Source organism: Chrysochloris asiatica, unplaced genomic scaffold (assembly GCF_000296735.1).
Source record: "Chrysochloris asiatica unplaced genomic scaffold, ChrAsi1.0 scaffold00039, whole genome shotgun sequence".
In the NCBI taxonomy this organism is placed as follows: Eukaryota; Metazoa; Chordata; class Mammalia; order Afrosoricida; family Chrysochloridae; genus Chrysochloris; species Chrysochloris asiatica.
The window spans coordinates 3464498-3486718 of NW_006408557.1; the positions used below are offsets into that span (position 1 = coordinate 3464498).

General features: G+C 37.4%; 1 protein-coding gene across 1 annotated transcript in view; it reads left to right on the forward strand.

Moving 5' to 3' along the window:
- LOC102828254 (O-acetyl-ADP-ribose deacetylase MACROD2-like) overlaps positions 1-22221 on the forward strand; it is a 328020-nt gene that overhangs the window by 262723 nt on the left and 43076 nt on the right. The window contains exon 6 of the mRNA XM_006860742.1: positions 6632-6706. Within this exon, the coding sequence (XP_006860804.1) occupies positions 6632-6706 (75 nt within the window). The remainder of the gene's footprint in view (positions 1-6631; positions 6707-22221) is intronic.

Here is a 22221-nt window from a genome sequence, read left to right on the forward strand (position 1 = left end):
AAAAAAAAAAGAAGAAAATCAGAACAAAGCAAAACTGACAAAATCCACCTTTGCTCCAAGGTTCCCGCGGCATTTTTCCGTGGTGTTTCTGTTCCTGTGTTTGTCTTATTATTTGGTCTCACCCAATATGTCAGCTCCGGGCCTCTGAGCCCAGCCTGACATATTCAAAAGTACACGATTTTTTATTTCAGCTTCAAGTTCCACAATCGGTAGGCTTCAAACCTTCAAAATATTCCTATCTCTGTGGTTACGAGTTTTGGAACTCTGCCCTGGATCTGCTTTGCCTGGTATTCTGTGGTATTGCTCATGGCAAACTTCACTGCACCTCCACCCTAGTCGCCATCAAGCCCCGCCTCCCTGAATCACTTTTTAAGAGGTATTTCTTATATAATATTTGGTTCATGAAATATAATGTTTACATACATTAGGAAGTATAACAAATTATTTGGTATAGATTTCAACTATGATTTGCCATGTACATCATATCTGTATTACATATGTAGACAAGCTATGCCTTAAACTTTTAGGCAGCCACAAGACTGCTAGAAATGACAGATGTACCCTCAGCAAGTATCAGCTATGCCATGCATACTACATTAATCTATGATCCAGCAGCACACAGGACACACTTGCACAATGTTGGCAAAGTAAAAGGCATCATTATTATTTATAGAAAGCAAGCAGTAAACAATGACAACAGTTTGTCAACCGCTCCTTGGAAACCTTATACAGGGTTTCTATGGGTCAGAATCGACTTGGCAGCACTTAACAACAACAGCAATTCTTAAGTTGGGAGTCCTGGTGTGTGTGGCACTGTGGGTTAATGTGCTGGACTGCAAGGTCGGTTTGAACTGCAAGGCCCTCAGTTCAAGCTCACCGGTCACTCCAAGGAAACCCTATACAAAGTCACTATGATGTGGCCTGGCATAACCTGATAGAAATCAGATAATGTGTTCTCATCACTGCTGCCTCTGACTACCATCATGCTACCTGGTATGTATGGGGGGAGATGGGGCAGCATGTTGTGGGTGGGTGGGGAGCTGCAAAGCTTCAGAGACTTCTGTTCTGCTGCTAGTCCTTGTCACTCCAGCAGGACAACGCCTACACAAGATTTCCCAAGCCTCTGCTGTGGCTGGGCTTTTCTAGGGCTCCACTACTGGAGCCTACCATGATACTCAAGCCTGAATGATCCTCTCTTTTACCACCACACTACCCAGGCCATGCTGCTTGAGAGCTAGTGAGACTTCCACCCACTACCTGGGGTGGGACAGGGTGTGAGTAGGGGTGAAAGTGTGTTGCACTTGGCACATTCAGGCCTCTACCTTGCATGGGCAAGTATTATATCTCTTCAACATTATAAGCAAATATCCTTTATGACGGTACAGATCTCTCTCCTTGGGTCAGCAAGCCCACTACAACCATTTCTCTCTGTGGGTCATCCACAAACCAGTCCACTGCTATGTCCTTTTCCATGTGCCGGTAGCTCACCCTATCTCTGTTACTGTTTTGTTTTGTTTTCAGTCTTCTGGGTTGAAATGATTCTTAACACAGGGACCCTCAAATGAGCTCTGCAACTGACAATTCTTGATGGTAGTGAAGTCACCCATAATTTCTGTGGGTTTGACTTAGCAGGATGACAAAGCTAACCAATCCCCTAGCTGGACTGCAGTGGGATCAAATTGTTTGGGTGGATTTTCAAGCCACTATTTGCTGTGGTGCTGGAGGATAAGCACTCAACCGCAAGGTTAGTTTGAACCACAAGGTTGGTAGTTGAAACTCACCAGCCGCTCCCTGAAACCCTGCACAGGGTCACTAGGAGTCAGAACCTACTCAATGGCACTTAACTACAACATAACAATGATGTACATAGTAAACTGACCAATCCCTTTCAAGATTATAGCCAGGAAAATCATTTTGTGGAAGTTATAAGATCATAAATAGAAAAGCCCTATGAAAGCAATGCACTGCACCACAAGCTACAGGCAAAATCTTTAAAAGTTAATGTTGACAGAACCGAGTGTTGTATATGGCTCAATATTGAATGATAATTTTCTATAAGCAATACTAAAACACTTTCAAAATTAAAATTTAGTCTGTTCAAGATAGAACCTTTTAAAATCATTGTTTATTTTCAATGTTAATGTGAAAAATTATATTCAAAGGCTATTTTTTGAATTCACATTTTGGCTACAAAACTAAAAAGGCATACTTTAATGGAAGCTGGCTTCAAACAATTTGACATGAGTGAGCTAACACTTTGGAAATGTGTCTATGCTGTTTTGCTTCCAAATTTGGACTTTTAAACTTATTGTCAGTCTCAGAAATAAATAAGAAGCTGTGCAGATAATTAAACATTTCCCTTGGGGGATTATTTGCAGTTAATTAAAACCACACACTTTGGGTGTATAGTTGCTTCACTGCTTATTAAATCTGAATCATATGTTAGCTACCCAGGTTTCTCACTTGTTCATCAAATGTTGCTTATGGCAGATTCAAGAAACAAATTTTCTTATAATATTTTATATCATATTGCTTAAAGCTACATTTCAGTTTTATAAGGAAGGAAAGAAAAACTAAACAAGAATTTACTTTAGACTTCAACTGATTTTGCTATTGCTGTTGTTGATGTTAAATGCCATCTAGTTGGTTTCGACTCATAATGACCCTGTGTAGTGTTTCTGAGGAGCAGCTTATAAATTTGAACTGCCGACCTGTGGCTCAAACTGACCTTAAGATCCAGTGCTCCTTCCACAGCACCACACCAGGACATTTGATTCTGCTGTTAAGGAGTTAAAACTCAATGAGATGGTTGAACTGGATAGAGAAAACCAGTAGGTTTTTTTCTGTCAGTGTTAATTTTTAGGTAAGAGAGGTTTATACCTACCATCTCCTCTCTTTTCATGGCTGTATGTATACAGATTAGCTAGTAGACATTTTTGGATTACTAGCCTTTTAGCTGAATGAAAGTATCTATCTGATTGTAAACTCCTTGAAGGCAGAAATTTGATGTATGGGTTTTTGTTTATTTGCTTGTTATGTTTTGATTCTTGACTTCCCTGTCTAAGACAGTGTCTGTCCTGTGTTACCAATAGTTACCATTGAGTCAGCTATGACTCATTCAGACTGTTTCTAACAGAACAAAGAATCCCTCAGTCCTAGGCCACCTTCATGACCCTTGCTATATCTCATTTCATTCTTGTGACTATTCTGTCAATCCATCTCATTGACGGTTTCCTCATTTTCAATGATGCTCTGCTGTACCTGGTGTGGTGCTGTAGGAGAAGCACTGGACTGCTAAATAAATGGTTGGTAGTTCAAACACACCAACCATTCCTCAGGAACCCTGTACAGGGTTGCTATGAGTTGGAACTGACTCGACGGCATTTAAGAACAGTAACAACAACTACTTTACAAAAAATAATGCTCTTTCCCAGCAATTATTCTTGATAAGTACATACAATGAAAGACCGATTTTGTGTCTTTATGCTGACTTCCTCTTATGCTCTCACCAGTGGATTTTTAAAGTCTCCAGAACCTTTAAACAATTTTAAAGAGTCTCAGAACATTTAACAGAGGATCTCTTTGAGCTGTGCAAGAAGCATCCAGTCATCAAAATCCTTTTTGCATGGTGTTTTCTTTAAAGTATATCATGTAACAACAAAAAATGAGCTCATGCTGATTTCATGTTCAAATGTGCTGCACAAAGGATGGGATGTTTTACACAGAAGAGAAGGTTTGCATTTTTTCATTGCTATTGTTCTGTTGGTAAGGTTCCTGAGGAAGATGAACTTAATTACTACTAGAAGTTAAGACTCTCTATCTGATTCTTTCAAGGACTCAAGGCTCGTATATGTGAACTCCATAGGAATAGAAGCATTAAGAGCATTAAAATTAGATATTCCTTTAATCTCCTCTATTTCGCCTTCCTTTCATATTCATTCATACTATTCCCCTAAGACTTGCACTAATGCAAAATGGCTGCTTTTATGTTCTTCTTTGTGGCCAAAAGATGTCCAAACTACATCCCTATATTCTCGATCAACTTTGTACAAACACCTTATGTGGTATTATTTTTTAAAGAGTCAATTATTGATGAAAATAAGTATTTTTAAGTCTTTTAAAACATTTTGTTGAGAATTAGGTGAAGGTTTACAGAGCAGATCAGCTTTGTAAACCACAATTTACGCACATTTTGTTTTGTGTCATTGATTGGAATCTCCACAATGTAACATCATTCATCCCACTTCCTCACTGTGTTTCCCGAATCTATTATTCCTTCTTTCCTAATCCTTCTTGCCTTCTCACTTTGTTCTTGGAAAAATATTGCCATTTAGATCTCCAGTGGTTGGTTAGTCTAAGCAGTGTGTACCTCCCCAGTTATTGTTCCCCTTGTAGATTTGTCTTTTGTTTAGCTAAACTTTGATCCACAGGGGAGACTTCAGTTCCAGACCTAAAGGTGACTAAGGACCACAGTCTTGTAGTTTCTACCAGTCTCTATATCACCAGTAAGCCTAGGCTTTTTTATGATTTTGAGTTTTGTTTCACATTTTTCTCCCACTTTATTCAGGATATTCTAATACAATCCCTTTCAGAGCAGTTGGTAGTAGTAGCCAGGTACTCCCTAGTTCAATGTCCTGGAAGTTGATGTTCAAGTGATCCATTAGTCCTTTGGACAAATTGTTTCCATGTGTCTTCAATTTTCATCACTTTTCCTTGCTCCAGAGACTAATAGGCTGCCATTCATAAAATTTTAAGACCTCAGTCTCTGCTCACCAAACTAAGATGTGCAATATTGTCTTTGTGGACTGTTTGCCAATTGGCCTTAGTGTCCCCTGAGAGTATATTCCTGAGCCCCCAAGCCTAGTACAACATATCCACAAGGTGATTTGTTATGTCTGAAGAGTTTTCATGACTTTACCACGTATGCTTCACTACATTCATAGATATATTTACAGCATGGATGCACACATATCTAGAAATTTCCACTGTTAAACCTGTATATAGTCATGGGTATAGGCCCATTCGCCTTCTAACACCCATTCAGTGTGTATGTCTATCTATGAATTTACTCGTAGATGGTTAGGCATACAACTGTTGCCTTTGAGTCTTGCATTCCTTGCAGTGTTGATATTGTTGTATATTTCCTCACCCAAATTAATATGTGTCTACCTAGTCCTAGTGTGGCATTGTGGGCTAGTGTGTCAGACTGTAAAGTTGTTTGAACTGCACGGTCAGTGGTTCAAGCTTACCAGCTGCTCCTTGGTAACCCTATACAGGGTCGCTATGGATCAGAATCGACTCAATGGCACTCAACAACAATAACAATCTAGTTTTATCCTATCTTCTCCTCTAATCTATAGAAATTCTCAAAGAATGGTTATTTTAGTGTGAAAACATTTCTTGGCTTTTTATAATACTGATCTCACATAATATTTGTCCTTTAGTAATTGACTTACTTCACTAGCATAATATCCTACAGGTATATCCATATTATGAGATGTTTCATAGATTTCTCCTTATTCTTTGACATTGCTTTGTATTCCATTGTATGTGCATGCACACCTTAGTTTGTTTATTCATTTGTCTCTTGATGGGCATTTAAGTGGGCTTCATCTTTTTGCTATTGTGTATAATGCTACAATGAACATGTTGTTGTTAAGTACCATTGAGGTGTTTTATATTCATAGCAACCGTGTATTGGGTTTCTGAAAGCAAGAGGCTTGTGAGTTTGAACTGCTGACCTTATGATTCAAGTATACCTTGCTGTTCAGTGCTTACCCTACAGTGCCACACCAGGATTCCACCATAAACATGGGTGTGCATATACTTATTTCTCTAAGATATATACCAAATAATGGGATTGTTGGATCGTATGGTATTTTTATTCCCAACTTCTTAAGGAAGTGACATTATTCACAGTAATTGTACCTATTTATATAGTCCCACCAGCAGTTTATGATGATTCTAGTCTTTCTACTCCTCACCAGAACATACTGCATTGTTTTAATTTTAATAAGTCTCTGAAATGACTTATAATTGGGAGCATTTTTTCACGTATTTGTTTGTCTGAATATCTTTGGTGAAAGGTCTGTTCATGTCCTCTTTCCATTTTTAAATTGGATTTTTTGCTTAGATGTTGAAGTTTTCTAATATATTATCCCCTTGACTGATATGGCATTACCAATTTTGCCTGTCTGTAGTTTCTTTTTACTCTTTTAGTGAAACCTTTTGATGCGCATAGGGCTATGAAAGGGGTGTTTCTGGCCATTCTGTGGACATGGGTAGAGGTTGACAATTCACTGTTCCTTTTGTTTCCTTGTTCATTGTTTTTATGTAATTTCTTCTTACTAAGCAGATTTGATTCACTTTTTCATCCTTTCCTTTGAAACTCTGGGATTATCTGCTATTATCATCCATACCTGTTTCATTTGGTTTCTTCTCTCCTTGTTGTAGAGGATCTGAATAGTGTATCTGCCTAGTCTACTGTCTTGCCAGAAGTCCCCAATGTTGTTGTTTTTCCCCCCAAAATGATAATATAATAAATAGTAGATCTGTCTACCATGTTAATGTTGGAAGCGGAATCTATTTCTCAGTTAAAAGCGCTAATGGTTTGACTTGTTTCTTGTGTCAGATTCTACAAAGGATAACAGTGCAAAAGAAGATGAAGTAGCAGACAATTCTATGAGTGACCAAGATCATCCTAACAGTAAGTTTTGAGATTATTTTACAGTTTTCTTCCCCCCATTACTGAGAAATATTACATTTAAAACAGTCAAAAGATTCAAAAAATTTTTCTTTCAGGAACAAAATGGAATTCTCATCAGTAGTGAAGAACACCAATTTTTTTTATAGTGATCTGAGTGAAAGTTCACAGGCTAAATTGGTTTTTCGTTCAATAATTCATAAACATTGTGTTTTGTGACATTCATTGCAAGCCCCACAATGTAGCAACGCCTTCTTTCCTACCCCATCCTGCCTTCCGAGTTTTATCCCTGAACAAATGTCGTCTTTTTTATCTCAAATGATTGATTGTTCTAAAGTGTGTATAGCTCCCTGTTGTTATTGCTTGCCGTAAAGGTCTGCCTATAAAGGAGCCCTTTATATAATGGACCAAGTATTGGGCTGCTAACCAAGAGGTTGGTATTTCAAATCTACCAGTTGCTTTATGGGAACCCTATAGAGGAGCTCTACTTTGCCCTGTAGGGTGAGTATGAATCAGAATTGACTTAATAGCAGTGGGTTTGGTTTTAGTGAGTTTATAGGCCTGTCTGTCACATGATTGAAAGTTGAACTAGGGGTGTGAGTTTGGTTCCAGGCCTGAAGAGTGACTAAGGGCCATAGTTTTGGGAGTTTCACCAATATCTGTCAGACCAATAAACCTGGTCTTCTTTATATTTCAGGTTTTGTTCTACATTTTCCTCCCACTCTATTCAGGACCCTCTATTGTGATCCCTTTCAGACTGGTCAGTAGTAGTAGCTGGTCACCATCTAATTCTTCTGGGCTGAGGGTCATAGAGGCTGAGTTTTGCATGCTCATTGGATTCATTGTTTCTATGCATCTTTGATTTTCTTCACCCTTGATTGCTGTGGATAGGGAGCAATATTTGTACCTCAGATGACCACACACAAGTGTTTAAGATCCCATTACTACTCACCAAAGGAGAATGTAGGACACTGTCTTCCTGGACTATGTTCTGTCAGTTGATCTTCACATCCACTGAGACTATGATCCTAAGCCTCCAGAGCAACCAACTCATTCTCTCCTGGTATTCAGGTATGGAGTCCTGGTGTGACACTGTAGGATAAGCATTGTCCTGGTAACCACAAAGTAGCTGTTCAAACCCGCCAGCTGCTCATTGGAAACCCTATACAAGTTTGAGTCAGAACTGACTCCATAACTAATAACAACAAGGTTACATACCTTTGCCCCATGATTGTTCTGTTTTATACATGGCTATATTAACAGCACATACAAGTGTTGTTGTTTAGTGCCATAGAGTCAATTCTGACTCATAGTGACCCTTTGTAGAGTTTCCAAGGAATGCTGATGGTTTGAATCACCAAGCTTGTGATTAGAAGTCAGTGTTTAGCCTACACAAATGCATATATAGAAATACTATATGCCAACTTTATATGTGATTATGAATATAGTATTCATACCTGTTTGTCTGGCCTATCTGCTATGTATCCACTTATAGATCAATGGTTTGTACTACTGACAATGCAAGACTGTGTACCAGGGTTAGAATTTATTGTGTTGTCTGTAATTCATGAACACATATCCATGTGTTCCTTCTCTTTAATGATATTATGCTAATCACTCCCTCTTTCTATATTACCTTTACATTCAGCCAGATCAATGTATCTGTTAGCTAGATAGTGATTTTCCCTTCCCTCTCTACATCATTTGCAATCATTAATTAATATATATATTTTTTTTTAACTCTGTATCAACATCTCCTTGCTGGATCAAATGGTATTTCGATTCCAACTTTTTCAGATGTTTTATACTGATATCCATTTGGGAGAAAGGTGAGTCTTTGTGCTCCTGAGAATATTTAAAGCCTTGGAAACCTTGTACAGGGTTGCTATGAGTCAGAGTCAACTCAATGGCACTTAACAACAATACTGTTATCCATAGTGGTTGTGCCATTTTACAGTCCCAGCAGCAGTGTATGAGCATTCTAATGTCTCTTTGCTTTCGCTAGCACTTGCTGTTTTCTGTTTGTTGAACTTTACTTTTAATGCAGGGTTCTGAAGATAGCTCATGGTTGTTTTGATTTATATCTCTCGAATGGCTGTCACTTCGTATTACTGTGGTGGCTTGTATGTTGCTATAATGCTGGAAGCTATATCAACAGTATTTTAAATACCAGCAGGGTTACCCTGCTAGACAGGTTTCAACATTGCTTTCAAACTAAGACTAACTAGGAAGGGAGAGACAAGCTATTTATGAATATTTAGGCAATGAAAATCTTGTGAAGAGCAATGGAAAATTTTGAGATACAGTGCCAGAAGATGAAAACATTATGAATAGCAACAGATAATTGTAAAGTATAGTGTCAAAAAATGATCTCCTCAGGTTGGAATGCATTAAAAAAAACACAGGGGAAAAGCTGTCTCTTCAAAGTAGAATTGACTGTAGTAACAAGAATGGAGCAAAGCTTTTGGGTTCTTCATTTGCTGATGGGGCACAATTCAAAATGAGGAGAAACAGCTGTACACATCTATTACTAATTGGAACATGGAATGAATAAATATGAATCAAGGAAAATTGGATGTTATTAAAATTGAAATGGAGCACATACAGACCAATATCCTAGGTATTAGTGAGCTGAAACAGACTGGTATTGGCCATTTTAAATGGGACAATTATATGGTTTTATGTTGCCTGGAAAGATAAATCCAAGAGGAATGGCATCACACTCATCATCAAAAGGAACATTTCAATATTTATCTTAAAGCAAAATGTTCTCTGTGATAGGACACTATCCATAGGCCTATATGGAAGACCAGTAAGCACCACTATTATTCAAAGTTTTGCACCAATTCATAAGCCTGTGATGATGAAATTGAATAATTCTACCAACTTCTTCCATTGAAAACTGGTCAAACATGCTATCAATCATTGATAATTATTGATGATTAGAAAGTGAAGGCTGGAAACACAGAATAAGGATCAGTAGTTGGAAAATATGACCTTGGTAATTAAAATGCTATTGGCATATGCATGATAGAATTCTGTAAAACCAATGACTTATAAATTGTAAAAAAAATTTTAAAAAACAATACAGAAAGTGACTATACACATGGACCTCACCAGATGGAATACACAAGAATAAAATTGGCTATATCTATGGGAAGACCCTATATCATCAGCCAAAACAAGGCCAGGGTCTGAGTGTGGAGCAGATCATAAATTGCTCATATACAAGTTCAGGTTGAAGCTAAAGACATTTAAAACAAGTTCATAAAAGCCAATATATGCCATTGAATATATCCCATCTGAATTTAGAGACCATCTCAAAACATATTAAATGCATTAGGCACAAATAACTGAAAATCAGAAAAATTGTGGACTCAAGAACATCATATGTGAAGAAAACAAAAAGTCATTAAAAGATAAGTGAATGGAAGAAATGAGGAAACAGAAGATATGAACAGAAAATTTCAAAGAGCAACTCAAGAAGACAAAGTGAAGGATTATAATGAAATGTGCAAAAACCTGAAGTTAGAAAAGCAAAATGAATGAACACGCTCAGCGTTTCTCAAGCTGAAAGAACTAAAGAAAAAGACTAATCTCAACTTGAAATGTTGAAAAATTCTATGGGGGAAAAATCAAAAGGAGATGGAATGAGTACACAGTAGCTGTACCAAAAAGATACTCAACCAGTTCAAGAGGTATATCTGGTCAGGAGCCAATGATACTGAAGGAAGGAAGAAGTTCAAGCTGCACTAAAGGTGTTGTTGGCAAAAAAACAAGACTCCAGGAATTCATGGAATACAATTGAAACATTTCAACAAACTGATGAAGCATTGGAGGTACTCACTCATATATACCAATAAATTTGGAGGACAGCTACCTGGCCAACCAATTGGAAGAGATTCATATTTGTACCAATTCCATATGGAAATCATTAAACAATATTATTTATATTACATGCAAGTAAAAATTTGCTAAAGATCATTCAAAAACAGTTGCAACAGTCCATCAAACAGGGAACTGCCAGAAATTCAAAATGGATTCAGAAAAGGACATCTAACTAAGGACACCATTGCTGATGTCAGATGGATTTTGGATGAAGGTAGGGAATACCAGAAGGATATTTACTTGTGTTTTATGGATTATGCAAAGGCTTTCGATTACGTAGATAATGACAAGCTATGCAGTTCGTAACTACCAGCTGCTCCACGGGAGAAAGATGATGCTTTCTGCTCCCGTAAAGATTTACAGCCTCAGAAACCCTGTATAGGGTCGCTATGAGTCGGACCCGACTCCACGGCACTTAACAACAGCAACATATATAACATTGTGAAAAATGTGTATCACAAAACCCTTCATTGTGCTCATAAGGACCTGTACATAGACTAAAAGGCAGCTATTCAAATAGATCAATGGGAAACTGAATGGCTTTAAATGCTAAAACAAAACAAAAAAACTACCAGGGTTGTATCCTTTCACCCTACTTACTGGATTATATAAAGAAATATGTGATTTCAGGATTGGAGGAAGACTCATGAACAACCTTGCTTGCTGGAAGTGGACATAAAATACTTATGTTATGAGGTGAGGATCTTGTATTAGAAAATGTAAACCCAGTTTTGCCAGTACCATTTGTGAAAGAAACTATGTTTTCCACATTTAAGGAATTTATTCCTTTTGTTACAGATCAGCTGTCCATAGGTGAAGTGATTTACATCTGAAGTCTCAATTATTTTGCATTGGTCTGTCATTAACAATTCCATGCTATTTTAATTACTATAGCTATAGAGTAGGTTTTGTACTTTGAGAAATGTGAGTAATCCTACCTTTTCTTCCTCAGATAGTGATGTATATTTTTTATCTTCATCAATAATATAAATGGAGTTTGGATTGGAATTGCATTATACCTGTAGATCACTTAAGGAGCGCTTGTAGCGCAGTGGTTATGAATTGGGCTGCTAACCTCAAGGTCAGTAGTTTGAAACTACCAGTAGTTCTATTGGAGAAAGATAAGGTGTTGTGCTCCTGTAAAGATTTACAGCCTCAGAAACCCTGTACAGGGTCTCTATGAGTTGGAACCGACTCCATGGCACACCATCACCACCACCATAGATCACTTAGGGTAGTGTTGACATTTTCACAATGTTAACTCTTCCTACCCATGAACCTGGTGTTTTCTTCCATTTATATATGTATGTTTTGATTTCTTTAGTCTCTATGTTGTTGTCATTGTTAAGTGCTATGGAGTCAGTTCCGACTCATAGTGACCCTGTACGGGGTTTCCGAGGCTTTAAACCTCATCTTTCTCCCACAGAGCAGTTGGTAGTTTCAAATTGCTGACCTTGCAGTTCACAGCCCAATTTGTAACCACTACACTTACCAGAGCTCCTATAGGTTTATTTCTAAGTATTTTATCTATTTTGAAACTATTATAAATAGTATTATTTTCCTGATTTCCCTTTCAGAGTTCTCTTTGTTGCTGAAAAAGAAACTGACTGCCTTTTGAATGTTGATCTTTTGAATGTTGATCTTTTATCTTGTCATATTGCTGAATCTTTCAATTATTTCCAGTACTTTCTGGCTGAGTCTCTGGGATTTTCTATGCATTGGCTCATATCATATGCAAATAGATTTCATTCTACCTTACAAACTAGATGCCTTTTATTTCCATTTCTTACCTATTGTCCTGGCCAGGACTTCCAAAAACAATGTTGAATAGGAGGGGTAATAGGGGGAATCCTTGTCTGATTCCTACTCATAAGGAGAATCCTTTCCATCTCACTTCACTGAAACAAATGCTCCTTGATTTTATATATATGCCCTAAATTATATTGAGGAATTTCTTTATATTCCTGTTTTGTTGAGAAAATTCATCAGGAATGTGTGCTGAATTCTATCAAGAGCTTTTTTTTTTTTTTTTGCTTCAATTGATTTGGCTATGTGGTACTTTTAGTTTATTTAATATATGTAGTGGATTATGTTCCAGCTGTGAATTTGTCCTGCTGTGGTGGTTTGTGTGTTCCTGTGATTCTGGAAGCTATGCCATGAATATTTTAAATACTAGGAGGGTCACCCATGGTAGACAGATTTAAGCTGAGCTTCCAGACAAAGACAAACTAGGAAGAAGGAGAGATAGACTATTTCCAAATATTTAGTCACTGAAAACTTTATGAATAGCAGTAGAACACCATCAGCAACAGATTACTGATTAAAACATGATAAAGACAACTAACAGATTGTCCGATATAGTGCCAGAAGATGAGCCCAGCGAGTTGAAAGGCATTCAAAATAATACTGGGGAAGAGTTGCCTTCCCAAAGTAGAGTTGACAGTGATGATGCAAATGGAGTAAAGCCCTTGGGACCTTCTTTTGCTGATGGGAAACAACTCAAAATGAAAAGAAACAGGTGTAAAAATCTATTAATAACAGGAATATGGAATGTACGAAGTTTGCATTAGGAAAATTTGAAATTGTCAAAAATTAAATGGAATGTATAAACACCAATATCCTAGGCATTACTGAGCTGAAATAGACTAGTACTGGCCATTTTGAATCTGACAATCACATGGTTTACTATTCCAAGAATGAAATATTGAAGAGGAATGGTGTTGCATTCATCATAAAAAAAGAAAGTATCAAGATCAGTCATGAAGTACAACGCTGCCTGTGATAGGATAATATCCGTACACATACAAGGAAGACCAGTTAATACCACTATTATTCCAATATATGTACCAACCACTCAAGCCAATGATGATGAAATTGAAGAACCAACTTCTTCAGTCTGAAATTGATCAAATATGCAATCAAGATGTATTGATAATTCCTGGCGATTAAAATGCAAATGTTGGAAACAATGCTGGAGATCACATGATTGAATTTTGCAAGCTCAATGATTTCCTCATTGCAAATACCTTTTTTAAACAAAATAAAAGGTGACTATACATGTGGAATACACATAAATAAAATTGAACGAGACAGTTCCTTATCATGAGCAAAAACCAGGCTTGGGGCAGACTGTGGAACAGACCATCAGTTATTCATATGCAAATTTGGGCAGAAGTTGAAGAAACTTAAAACAAGTCCACAAGAACCAAAATATGACCTTGAATATATCCCACCTGAATTTAGAGATCATCTGAAGAACAGATTTGATGCATTAAACACTAAAGACCAAAGACCAGTAGAGTTGTGGGATAACATCAAGAACATTATACAGGAAGAAAGCAAAAGGTCATGGAGAAGACAAGAACAAAGGAAAAGAACAAAATGGATGTCAGAAGAGACTCTGAAACTTACTCACCTGTGTAAAGATGCAAAAGCAAATGAACTAAGTGAAGAGGTACCAGAGCTGAAAAGAAAATCCCAAAGGTCAGTGCTAGAAGACAAAGTCAAACATTGTAATGAAATGTGAAAAGGCCTGGAGTCAGATAATCAAAAGGGAAGACACATTCAGCACTTCTGAACCTGAGGGAACTGAAGAAAAAATTCAAACCTTGACTTGTGATATTGAAGGTATCTATGGGCAAAATACTGAATCATGCAGAAAGCACCAAAAGATGGAAGGAATACACAGAGTCACTGTACAAAAAGAAATGGTTATTGTTCAACCATTTCAAGAAGTATAATATGGCCAACAGCCAATGGTCCTAAAGGAAGAAATTCAAGGGATATGGAAGTCATTGGCAAAGAACAGGGAAGCAGGAATTGATTGAATAAAAATTTAAATATTTCAACAAATTGATGTGGCACTAGAGGCACCCATTCATCTATGCCAAGAAATTTGGAAGACAACTACTTGGTGAACTGATTTGAAGAGATCGTACTTTTGCCTGTTGCAAAGAGAGGTGACCCAACAGAATGCAGAAATCATCGGACAATATCATTGAAATCCCATGTGAGTAAATTTTTATTAAAGATAATGCAAAAACACCTGCAACCAAACACTGACAGAGAACTTCCAGAGGCTGAAGTCAGATCCAGAAGATGATGTGGAATGAGGGATATCATTGATAACATCAGATGGATCTTGGCTGAAAGCAGAGAATGCCAGAAAGATACCTACTTATGCTTCATTGACTACACAAAGGCTTTCAATTTGTGTGGATCATGACAAGCTCTGGACAACATTGGGCACACTTAATTGTGCTCATGAGGAACCTATGCATAGAACAAGAGGCAGGTGAACAGAACAAGGGAACAAAGAATGACTTAAAATTAGAAAAGGTGTGTTCCACAGTTGTATTTGTTCACTATACTTATTCAATCTATATGCTGAACAAATAATCTGAGAAGCTGAATAATATGAAGAAAAATGTGGTATCAGGATTGGAGGAAGACTCATTAACAACCTTTGATTAGCAGATGATTCATCCTTGTTTGCTGAAAGTGAAGAGGCCTTAGAATATTTACCAATGAAGCTAAAAGACCACACCCTTCAATATGGGTTGCATCTCAATGTAGAGAAAATGAAAATCCTCACCACTGGACCTAATAAACAGCATCCATATAAATGGAGAAAAGATTGAAGTTGTCAAGAACTTCATTTTGCTCAGCTCTTCCATCAGCACTCATGGAAGCATCAGACAAGAAATCAAACGATGTATTGCATTAAGCAAATCTGCTGCACAAGACCTCTTTAAAGAGTTGAAGAGCAAAGATGTCAGTTTGAGGACTAAGATGTGCCTGACCCAAGCCATGGTATTTTCAATAACTTCATATGCATGCAAAAACTGGACAGTGAATAAGGAAGACCGTAGAAGGACTGATGAATTTGAGTTATGGTTTAGGAGGAGAATATTAAAAGTACCATGAACTGCCAAAAGAACAAACCAATTTCTGTTGGAAGTATAGCCAGAGAGCTCTTTGGGAGTCAGGATGGTCATACTTCGTTTCTCATATTTTGAATGTATTGTCAGGAGAGACCAGTCACTGGAGAAGGATATCATATTTGTTAAAGTAGAGCACTGGAGAAAAAAAGGAAGACCCCTAGTGAGATGGATTGGCACAGTAGCAGCAGCAATGGCCTTAGGCATAGCAACAATTGTGTGGTTGGTGTGGGACTGGGCAGTGTTTTATTCTGTTGTTGACAACATCTAACAACAACAGTGGATTACATTGATTGTTTTTCTAGTGATGCACTATTCTGGCATATCTGGCACAAATCAAATTGATCATGATGTATGAATTTTTTTTTTTTTTTTTGACATACTGTTGAATTCTATTGTCTAGGATTTCACTGAGGAATATTAAGTCAGTGTACATGAGGGATATTTTTAATTGTTGTTAAGTGCCGATGAGTCGGTTCTGATTCATAGCAACCCTGTATAGGATTTCCAAGGAGCAACTGGTGAGCTTGAACCACCAAGCTTGCAGTCTATTGTATTAACCCACAGCACCACACCAGGACTCCACATGAAGGATACTGGCCTATAATTTTCTTTTTCTGTGTTGTCTTTGCATACATTTCTTTCAAGGCACAAGCAGACTATTTGAGGTATTCATCTCTTTTCTTTACCACTTTGTCTAGTGTAAGACAACCAGCCCGTTTCCCTATACTCATCCTGATAAATGAATGCAGAAATGAATCAAACACATAATCATACATAGCCTCACTTTTCACCAATACTTGATCTATTGATGATGTTATTTTGTGTATTAATATTGCCACCTCAAGCCATGGATTACAGCACCGTCTTTACTAATAGAGGCAGAGTTTGTTCCTGCCTTTAACGTTGGTTGAAAACCAATTTTAAAATCTCATCCTTATGGTTTTGTTATCTAGAATCACTCTTGGTACCAAATGTCTTAGGCTGGGTTCTCTAGAGAAGCAAAACCAGTGAAGTTTATATATATATAAATATGTGCCATGGAGTTGACACTGACTCATAGCGACCCTGCAGAGGATTTCAGAGGCTGTAAATCTTTACGGTAGCACAAAGCCTCAATTTTTCCTGCGGAACTGCAGGTAGTTTTGAACTCCCGACCCTGAGGTTAGCATGATGCTACCAGAGCTCCATTCACATAGTGGTAGAAGCAGGCAAGTTCCAAGTCCATGGCTCAGATGTCAAGGAAGGTTTCTTGCTCCAGAGGTGAATGAATCCACCTCTGATTTCTTTGTTTTGTATATTTTTAGTGTGAATTTTGTGTTCATGAAATCCTTTTGACTATTTTTCTTCATTATTTTGGTTAGAAAGTTTTTTAGCTTTTTTTGTGGTTACCTGATAATTTATTTTTATCTTCCAAACTTTTAAACAATCTATTCTATCTGGATGTTGTCCTAACTTCCTATCTATTTCAAAGTTCTATAATTGTACCATTTGTTTCCTCTTTTTGCTTTGTAATTATTGTTTACAAATTTGATGCCTCTGGTTCTCTATTTTTGGGTATTAGAGTCCTAGAGTGGTGCTATAGGATAAGGACTGGACTGCTAACTGAAAGGTTGGTGGTTGAAACCCATCAGTTACTCTGTGGAAACCCTATACACAATCTCTATGAGTTGCAACCAACTCGACAGCACACAACAACAAGCTTATATTATTGTTGAGAATTCTTTTCCTGGGTGATGTTATCCTTTATTTTAATCTCAAACTGTCTGACATCGTTGGTTCTCTGTCCAAAGAATTCCTTTAAATTTTTCGTATAGGATTGGTCTGGTATTTTACAAATTCCCTTAGTTTCTGATTATCTGGAAATGTCCTAATTTCACCATTGTGTTTGATGGACAGTTTTGCTGCCTATGTAATCCTGTTTGCTGAGTTTTTTTTCCTTTAAGATTTTATATATAATCCCATTGCCTTTTTGCCTACATGGCTTCTGCCAAAAACTCAGAGTTTAATCTAATTGTTATTGTTGTTATGTGCCATGGAGTTGGTTCCAACTCATACCGATCCTGTACAGGGTTTGTGAGGCTGTAAATCTTTACAGAAGCAGAAAGCCTCATCTTTCTCCTGTGGAACAGGTGGTAGTTTCCAACTGCTTACTATGAGATTAGAAGACCAAATTTATAACCACTATGTTACCAAAGCTCCTTTAGTCTTAATGCTTGTCCTTTATTAGTAAAATTTAATTTTATTCGGAGTTGCTCTCAAGATTCTTGCTACTTTGGTTTTGGAAAGTCTGGTTATGATACATTCTGATGACTTTACTTTGGATCTTATCCTATATGGATTTTGATAAGCTTCTGAGATGATATCTTTTCAGCTTTTATATAAGGGAAGTTTTTTTGCTAGCAAATCTTTTGACGTTTCCCTCTGTGGATTTTTCTGTTTTGTTTTTTAAACTCTGCCTGCTCTGGAATTCTGATCACACATAATTCTTACACTTTCTGTATTATTCATTCTTTTTTTCTGATTTTATCTCATATAAATTGATGTTGAGAGATTTCCCCCCTAATTTTCCAATCTGTTATTCAATTGGTTTGATTCCAATGTGTTGTCTGTATCTGAAAGTTTAGTGTTAATCTGAATTTTGTATGGTTTCTATTTATTTTGTCAATTTGTTCTTGTAGTGTATTTTCTCTGTTTTCCTTAATCTCTTGGAAGGATATTTATATCTTTTGAATTCCTTATGTCACAATTCTATTACTTATTCTTCCTTGAGGAAGTTTCTAGTTTTTATTTTAGACTTTTTTGTTTCTTTATTTGATTGAAGTTATATTTTGTTTCTGAGATGTTTTGTAATTGTATTTATTTGTTGATTAAATATTGATTTGTTATACCAGGATTTTTTATTTTGTATCTGAGCAGGCAAGGTGGGTGTGATATTTTGGACTGTAGTTTTGTAGCCACTTCTCTCTTGCCTCCCGGTGTTGGAGTAACTTTTGAAAGTATGAGTATAGATCTTTGCTAATTGGTCATAAAGATAAGCAGCTGCGCTACAGCCAGGAGCGTGAGGTAGGAGAAAGCTCTGGTGAGAAGGGAGGGGGATCTTTTGAAAGAAATGTTTATATACCAGACCCACGGCTTTTGAACTATCATACGATCTAGTATTTCAGTCTCCTGAAATACTCGCATTTTTGAGAAATCGCGTTGCTAAGGAAAAAAAAAACACGTGCATTTTGGGACTCTCGCCCATGGGACTGTGGGTCGCTCTGGTGACTGCAGGGTTTAGAGGGCGGGGCTAAGGCCATTTCCAGCAGGAGGGGAAAAAAAGAGGACCCTGGACAAAAAAGCCACAAGAAACGACATATCTCCCCCGCAAAAAATCTCCCTGCCCTGGCTTAAGATCTCAACAAGATCATCAGACAGTGCAGTTTACCCGCCACACAGAGAGAGGGAGAAAGGCGGAGACTTTTGAGGTCATCCACCATCCGAGGTCCCCAATCTGAAGCCCTGCATCTAAGCCACACTGCCCCCACTCCTAAGTAGCAGCAGGATCTTCCAACTGCTGTTCTGGCAGGACAGGGAATAAAAAAGTTAACCAAAGACGCATTCCCGCTCCAAAGTGGTGATTTCTATCCATGCATTTATATTACTTCTGCTTTTAGTCCTTTTGATCACACATCTTTCTTGGAGGTTGGAACTTTTCCTCCCTATGTCACATAAGAAGAAGCAGCAATTGTGGCCACATAGCCAAGCTATAAGCATGAAACATAATACTCTACCACTAAGACAAGACCCAACAACACCTGCTATGCATTATAGACGATAAGGGAATCCCATCCCCTGATAATATTAATAATAATAATAATAATAATAAAATAATAACTATGCCTAATAAGAAACAACCAACTTTATCGAAACACATCCAAAAATAGAAGAGAGCAGCTGACGCAAATGAACTGGAAACACACAAAGGCTTTACAGAGGAGGAGGAGCGGGTTTTGGATATGCCTGAGAGGGAATTCAGAAGAACGATATGAAAACAAATTCAAATAATCCGAAAAGGGGTCGAGGAAAATAAGGAAGAAAGAAGGAAAGTACTGCAGGAACAATCTAATAGGATTGACACAGCATTGGAAACAATTCAAAACCTGCCCAGGTGATCCATAATAAGATATCAGAAATAGACAATAGGCTGAAAGGGGAAAGGAGCAGACTAGAAGAGATGGAATCCAAATCTCCCAATACTGCCAAGGTAGAAGAGCAAGCAACTAAAAGGATAAAACAATCTAAGAATAATATAAGAATTATTGGCATTCTGGAACAAGAAGGAGAGAAGTCCACATAAGAGATCGTTGAAGAGCGTCTGGAAGAAAATTTCCCTAACATCTTGAAAGACGAAAAGATAAACATTCAAGAAGCCCAACGTACCCCAGGAAGGATAGACCCCAAAAGAATGTCTCCAAGATATATAATAATCAAGCTTTCCAAAATCAAAGACAAGGAAAGAAATATAACTTATAAAGGCAGCAAATTAGATTAAGCGCCGACTTTTCAGAACAAACCATACAGGTGAGAAGGCAATGGGGAGACATATACAAAGCTCTGCAAGGAAAAAACTGTCAACCAAAAATCGTCTATGCAAAACTATCAATCAAATACGATGGTGTAATCAAAACATTCCAGGATAAACAGAATCTGAGAGAGTTTATCAAAACCAACCCAGCACTTCAGAACATCCTAAAGGGAGTTCTGTGGACAGAGAACCAACAAGAACAGACAACAAACAGAGATTGACAGGTATGGCAACACCACCTGGAAAACAAAACAACAGATAGCGGAATCCAGAACAGAATGAGACTACAATGACAAACTCAAAAGAACGGGCAGATCAACTGGAGGCCAAAAACATATCAATGTCAAAGAAGGGACAAATGCAGCAACGGAAGCCTGGTGGGGATGCCAGGTAAATTACAGATTACAATGGAGTATCTTAAATGCAGAGAAAAGTGAGTAGACTACAAGGTAACCCCAAAGAAAGTTAACACTCCACAACATATCATAAAAACGAATTCCCAAGCAAAACAAGCGAACATAGAAAGTAGGAAGAAACCGACCAGAAACAACTCAAAGGACATAAAGCCAACAAAAGAAAGAAAGCAGAACCAAAGAACAAACAGCACTGCCAAAAAATAACATAATGCACCAGTGAAGAGACAAGAATGGCAGAATGGATTAAGAAAACAAGATACATCAATATGCTGCCTGCAGGAGACACACGTTACACACAAAGACAAAAACAGACTAAAAGTTAAAGAATGGAAAAAAAGTTACCAAGCCAACTGCAACAATGAACAAGCAGGAGTCGTGATACTAATCTCTTGACAAAGTAGACTTTAAGATAAAAACCAGCATAAGAGACACTATCTCATGATCAAAGGGTTAATCAAGCCAGACGGCATAACCATAATAAACATATACGTTCCCAACTAAAGAGCACCAAGATACATGAAGGAAACATTAATGGAATTGAAGAAAGAAATAGATAAATCCACAATTATAGTGGGAGATTTCAACACACCACTCTTGGAAAGGAATAGAACAACCAGAAAGAAACTCAACAATGCTCCAGAGTAACTTAACAACACAATCAACCAAGCTGACCTCATAGGTGTATAGAAAGCATTCTATCCAACAATGGCACAATACACATCGTTCTCCAGTGCACATGTTACATTTTTCGGAATTGACCACGTGTTAGGTCACAAAGCAAGCCTCCATAAATTCACAACCACCAAAATTCTACAGAGCATCTTCTCAGACCACAATGTTATAAAACTAGAAATCAACAATAAGAAGGCAAAAACAATTAAGTCAAATACATGGAAACTGAACAACACCTTGCTGAAAAGCCACTGGGTAAAAGAAGAAATTAAACATGAATTCACAAAGTTTCTAGAAACAAACGAGAATGAAAACACAACATACCAAAATCTTTGCACACAGCGAAAGCAGTCCTGAGAGGACAACTTATTGTGATAAATGCACATATCCAGAAAAAGAGGAAAGAGGCAAAATCATCACATTAACATGGAATCTTCAACAATTAGAAGCAGACCAGCAGAGGGAAACTAAAATCACCAAAAGAAGGAAAATAATAAAGATAAGAGCAGAAATAAATGAGATGGGTAACTGAAAATCTATAGAAAGAATCAACAAGACAAGAAGCTGGTTCCTTGAAAGGATTAATAACATTGACAAACCAATGGCAAAACTAACTAAAGAAAAAAGGGAGAGGACACAAATCGCATTAGAAACCACACAGGGGAAGTCACAACAGAACCAAATGAAATACAAAAGATAATATAACACAATACTATGAAGAGCTGTACTCCAACAAATTTGAAAATTTGATGATATGGATACATTTCTAGAAAAACATGACCTACCTAAACTTATTTGGACTGAAGTAGAAAATTTGAACAAACCCATAACAAAAGAAGAAATTGACCAGGTCATCAAGAAACTCCCAACCAACAAAAGCCCAGGCCCAGATGGCTTCACGGCTGAGTTCTACCAAACATTCAGAGAAGAACTGTCACCAATATTACTCAAATTTTTCCAGAACATAGAAGAGGATGGAAAATTCCCTAGTATTTTCTATGAAGCAAGCATAACCCTCATATCAAAACCAGG